Here is a 6,000-nt window from a genome sequence, read left to right as displayed (position 1 = left end):
TTGGGGGGAAATTGGGATTTGGGGAGGAGGTGGCTCTGTCCCCACAGTGTCCCCACAATGTCCCACAATGTCCCCACCTGTCCCCACCTGTCCCCAGGTGCAGGAGCTGATCATCAACAAGACCCCACGCTCCTGGACAACTTCCTGGATGTGAGCGGAATCAGGCGGAGCTGGGAAATTTGGGGGGAATTTTTGGGGAATTTGGGGAATTTGGGGTGGGTGCGGGAAATTTGGAGGAATTTTGGGGGAATTTGGGGTGGATTTGGGGGAACTGGGGACAGGTTTGAGGTGAATTTGGGATGGGTTTGGGGGGAATTTGGGATGGGTTGGGGGGGAGTTTGACCAAATTTTGGGAGGATTTGGGGGTGAATTGGGGGTGAATTTGGGGATGTGTTTGGGGGGAATTTGGGGGGAATTTGGGGTGGATTTTGGGGAATTTGGGATGGAATTGGGGGTGAATTTGGGGGGGAATTTGGGGAATTTGGGATGGATTTGGGGAATTTGGGATGGATTTGGGGAGAATTTGGGTGAATTTGGGGATGGGTTTGGGGGTGAATTTGGGATGGGTTTGGGGGGGAGTTTGACCAAATTTTGGGCTGGGTTTGGGGGTGAATTTGGGGCACGTTTGGGGGGAATTTGGGGATGGATTTTGGGGAGTTTGGGGATGTGTTTGGGGTGAATTTGGGGGTGAATTTGGGGGAATTTGGATGAATTTGGGGGAGAATTTTGGGGAATTTGGGATGGATTTGGGGGGTGAATTTGGGGCAGGTTTTGGGGTGAATTTGGGGGTGAATTTGGGGATGTGTTTGGGGTGAATTTGGGATGGATTGGGGGGATTTTGACCAAATTTTGGGCTGGATTTGGGGGGAATTTGGGTGAATTTGGGGATGTGTTTGGGGGAATTTGGGATGGGTTTTGGGGGGAGTTTGACCAAATTTGGGCTGGATTTGGGGGTGAATTTGGGGCAGGTTTGGGGGGAATGTGGGGTGAATTTGGGGATGGATTTTGGGGAATTTGGGGATGTGTTTGGGGTGAATTTGGGGGTGAATTTGGGGGGAATTTGGGTGAATTTGGGGGAGAATTTTGGGGAATTTGGGATAGATTTGGGGGTGAATTTGGGGCGGTTTTGGGGGTGAATTTGGGGTGAATTTGGGGTTTGGGTTTGGTGTGAATTTGGGATGGATTTGGGGGGAGTTTGACCAAATTTTGGGCTGGATTTGGGGGTGAATTTGGGGCACGTTTGGGGGTGAATTTGGATGAACTTGGGGATGTGTTTGGGGTGAATTTGGGGCAGATTTGGGGTGAATTTGTGGGAATTTGGGATGGATCCAGCATTGGGATGGATTTGGGGCAATTGGGGATTGGTTTGGGCTGGATTTGGGGGGAATTTGGGGTGAATTTGGGATGGGTTTGGGGTGAATTTGGGTGGGTTTGGGGTGAATTTGGGATGGGTTTGGGGTGAATTTGGGATGGGTTTTGGGGGAGTTTGACAAATTTTGGGATGGATTTGGGGGTGAATTTGGGGCAGGTTTGGGGGGAATTTGGGGGGAATTTGGGGATGGATTTTGGGGAATTTGGGGATGTGTTTGGGGTGAATTTGGGGGTGAATTTGGGGGGAATTTGGATGAATTTGAGGGAGAATTTTGGGGGGAATTTGGGATGGATTTGGGGAATTTGGGATGGATTTGGGGGTGATTTTGGGACAGGTTTGGGTTGAATTTGGGGGAATTTGGGATGGATTTAAGAACCAGGGATGTGTTTAGGATGGATTTGGGTGTGATTTTGGGGTGAATTTGTGGGAATTTGGGATGGATCCCAGCATTGGGATGGATTTGGGGAATTGGGGATTGGTTTGGGGTGAATTTGGGGTGAATTTGGGTGAATTTGGGGGAATTTGGGGGAATTTGGGATGGGTTTGGGGGGAATTTGGGATGGATTTGGGGGGAGTTTGACCAAATTTTGGGCTGGATTTGGGGGTGAATTTGGGGCAGGTTTGGGGGGAATTTGGGGATGGATTTTGGGAAATTTGGGGATGTGTTTGGGGTGAATTTGGGGGTGAATTTGGGGGATTTGGGGGAGAATTTTGGGGAATTTGGGATGGATTTGGGGAATTTGGGATGGATTTGGGGGTGAATTTGGGGCACGTTTGGGTGAATTTGGGGAATTTGAGGATGTGTTTGTGGTGAATTTGGGGATGTGTTTGGGGTGAATTTGGGGGAATTTGGGATGGATTTAAGAACCGGGGATGTGTTTAGGATGGATTTGGGATGAATTTGGGGAAATTTGGGATGGATCAGCATTGGGATGGATTTGGGGGAATTGGGATTGGTTTGGGGCGAATTTGGGGGTGAATTTGGGGGAACTGGGGACAGGTTTGAGGTGAATTTGGGGGGAATTTGACCAATTTGGGGATAGATTTGGATTTGGGTGAATCTGTGGGAATTTGGGATGGATCCAGGATTGGATGGATTTGGGGGAATTGGGGATTGGTTTGGGGTGAATTTGGGGTGAATTTGGGGGAATTTGACCAAATTTGGGGATGGATTTTGGGGTGAATCTGGGGGAATTTGGGTGAATTTGGGGGAGAATTTTGGGGAATTTGTGATGGATCCAGGATTGGGGTGGATTTGGGGCAATTGGGGATTGGTTTGGGGTGAATTTGGGGGTGAATTTGGGGATGGATTTGGGGTGAATCTGTGGGAATTTGGGGATGGATCCAGGATTGGGGTGGATTTGGGGCGATTGGGGATTTGTTTGGGGTGATTTTGGGGTGAATTTGGGGGATTTGGGGGGGATTTGGGGGCGCCCCCAGCCCGCTCTGACCCCCCATGTTTCCCCCCCAGGAAATCATCGCCTTCAGGCCGACAAATCCATCGAGGTGCGGAAATTCGTGGTGGGATTCATCGAGGAGGCCTGGTGAGTTTTGGGGGCAAAAAACGGGGATTTTGGGGCTTTTTTGGGGCCATTTTGGGGCTTTTTTGGGGCTGGTTTGGTAGGAATTTTTGAGCTGTTTTGGTGGAATTTTGGGGTTCTTTTGGAGGGAATTTGGGGCTCCTTTGGGGGCGTTTTTGGGCCATTTTGGTGGGAATTTTTTGACAATTTTGGTGGCATTTTTCGGCCGTTTCCATGGGAATTTTGGGTCCTTTTGGTGGGAATTTTTGGGCCGTTTCTGTGGGAATTTTGGGCCATTTTGATGGGAATTGTTTGTCAGTTTCCATGGGTATTTTTGGCCATTTCCTTGGGAGTTTTTGGGCCATTTCTGTGGGATTTTGGGCCATTTCTGTGGGAATTTTTGGGCTGTTTCAAGGCCATTTTGAGGCTGTTCTGGTGGGAATTTTTGAGCTATTTTGTTGAGAATTTTTGGGCCATTTGGGTAGGAATTTTGTGCCGATTTGTCGGGAATTTTTGGCCCGTTTTCTTGGGAATTTTTGGGCCATTTTGGTAGGAATTTTGTGCCCATTTCTTGGGAATTTTTGGCCCGTTTGGGTAGGAATTTTTGCCCATTTCTGTGGCCATAAAACCAAATAAACCCAATTTTTTTTTGCTGTCCCCAGCAAGAGGGACATCGAGCTGCTGCTGAAGCTGGTGGCCAACCTGAACATGCTGCTCAAGGATGAGAACGTCAACGTGGTCAAAAAGGCCATCCTGACCATGACCCAGCTCTACAAGGTGGCCCTGCAGGTGAGGCTTCGATTGCTCCAAATTGCTGTGATATTCGATAGCAATCACCAGCATTAATTGCATGTTAAAAATGAGCCTTTAATACCCAGTGCAATTGCCGTAATTACCCATAAAAATCGCCTTAAATCGATACCAATTAGTGCAATTACAGATAAAAGTTGCTTTAATGTTTGATATCACCATAATTACACATTAAAAAGTCTTTAATACCCAGTACAATTGCCGTAATTACCCATAAAAATCACTTTAAATCGATACCAATTAGTGCAATTACAGATAAAAATTGCTTTAATATTTGATGTCAATCACCATAATTACACATTAAAAAGTCTTTAACGTCCCGCATGATTACCATAATTACCGATAAAAATTGCCTTACACTTTCTATTACAACAGTCAATACCAATTAGTGTAATTATAGATAAAAATTGCTTTAATGTGATATCACCATAATTACACATTAAAAAGTCTTTAACGTCCCGCATGATTACCATAATTACCCATAAAAATTGCCTTACACTTTCTATTACAACAGTCAATACCAATTAGTGTAATTGCAGATGAAAATTGCTTTAATGTTTGATATCACCATAATTACACATTAAAAAGTCTTTAATACCCAGTACAATTGCCGTAATTACCCATAAAAATCGCCTTAAATCGATATCAATTAGTGCAATTACAGATAAAAATTGCTTTAATATTTGATGTCAATCACCATAATTACACGTTAAAAAGTCTTTAACGTCCCACAGGATTACCATAATTACCCATAAAAATTGCCTTACACTTTCCATTACAATAGTCGATACCAATTAGTGCAATTACAGATGAAAATTGCTTTAATATTTGATATCAATCACCAGCATTAATTACATATTAAAAGAAGTCTTTAATACCCAGTACAATTACCGTAATTACCCATAAAAATTGCCTTACTTTCCATTACAACAGTCGATACCAATTAGTGTAATTACAGATAAAAATTGCTTTAATATTTCATATCAATCACCAGCATTAATTACATATTAAAAAAAGTCTTTAATACCCGGTACAATTACCGTAATTACCCATAAAAATTGCCTTACACTTTCCATTACAATAGTCGATACCAATTAGTGCAATTACAGATAAAAATTGCTTTAGTATTTGATATCAATCACCATAATTAATTACATAGTAAAAAAAAGTCTTTAAACCCAGTACGATTACCGTAATTACCCATAAAAATTGCCTTACACTTTCCATTACAATAGTCGATACCAAGTAGTGCAATTATAGATAAAAATTGCTTTAATATTTGATGTCAATCACCATCATTAATTACATATTAAAAAAAGTCTTTAATATCCAGCACAATTACCGTAATTACCCATAAAAATCCCCTTACAATTTCCAAGACGCCCAACGCAATTACCGTAATTACCCATAGAAATCACGGTCAATACCAATTACTGTAATTACAGATAAAAATTGCTTTAGTATTTGATATCAATCACCATCATTAATTACATATATTAAAAAGTCTTTAATACCCAATACAATTACCATAATTACCGTAATTACCTATAAAAATCCCCTTAAAATTTCCACGACCCTCAATGCGATTACCGTAATTACCCATAGAAATCACTTTAGGTCGACACCAATTAGTGTAATTACAGATAAAAATTATATCAATCACCATAATTGCACATTAAAAACCCTTTAACATCCCACACGTAATTACCGTAATTACCAATAAAAACCCCTCACAATTTCCACTACTCCCAACGCGATTACCGTAATTACCCATAGAAATCACTTTAGGTCGACACCAATTACTGTAATTACAGATAAAAATTGCTTTAGTATTTGGTATCAATCACCATCGTTAATTACATATTAAAAAAATGTCTTTAATACCCAATACAATTACCGTAATTACCTATAAAAATCCTCTTAAAATTTCCACGACCCTCAATGCGATTACCATAATTACCCACAAAAATAACTTCTTTTTTTTTTTTTTTTCCCCAATTTTTTTTTTTGGTGGGGGTGTTTTTTTGTTGGGCTCAGTGGATGGTGAAGTCCAAGGTGATCAGCGAGCTGCAGGAGGCCTGCTGGGAGATGATGTCCTCCATGGCCAGCGACATCATCCTGCTGCTGGACTCGGACAACGACGGCGTCCGCACGCACGCCATCAAGTTCGTGGAGGGGCTGATCGTGACGCTGTCGCCGCGCACGGCCGACTCCGACGTGCCCAAGAGGCACGAGAACGACGTCAGCCTGGAGCGCATCCCGCGCGACCACCCCGTCATCAAGTACAGTGAGTGACGG

General features: G+C 43.1%; 1 protein-coding gene across 1 annotated transcript in view; it reads left to right on the top strand.

The window, feature by feature from the left end:
* Positions 1 to 97: 97 nt before the first annotated feature.
* The window catches only part of SYMPK (symplekin scaffold protein), a gene marked incomplete at both ends in the record, with an annotated part of 29,510 nt that continues 23,607 nt past the window's right edge, over positions 98 to 6,000 (top strand). Inside the window, 6 exon segments of the mRNA XM_036405800.1 lie at positions 98 to 116; positions 119 to 150; positions 2,844 to 2,856; positions 2,859 to 2,916; positions 3,555 to 3,681; positions 5,740 to 5,989. Coding sequence (XP_036261693.1) covers positions 98 to 116; positions 119 to 150; positions 2,844 to 2,856; positions 2,859 to 2,916; positions 3,555 to 3,681; positions 5,740 to 5,989 — 499 coding nt within the window.

This window comes from Molothrus ater, unplaced genomic scaffold, assembly GCF_012460135.2.
Source record: "Molothrus ater isolate BHLD 08-10-18 breed brown headed cowbird unplaced genomic scaffold, BPBGC_Mater_1.1 matUn_MA707, whole genome shotgun sequence".
In the NCBI taxonomy this organism is placed as follows: Eukaryota; Metazoa; Chordata; class Aves; order Passeriformes; family Icteridae; genus Molothrus; species Molothrus ater.
Note: the sequence above shows the minus strand (reverse complement) of the source record. Positions and strands in the feature narration are given on the sequence as shown.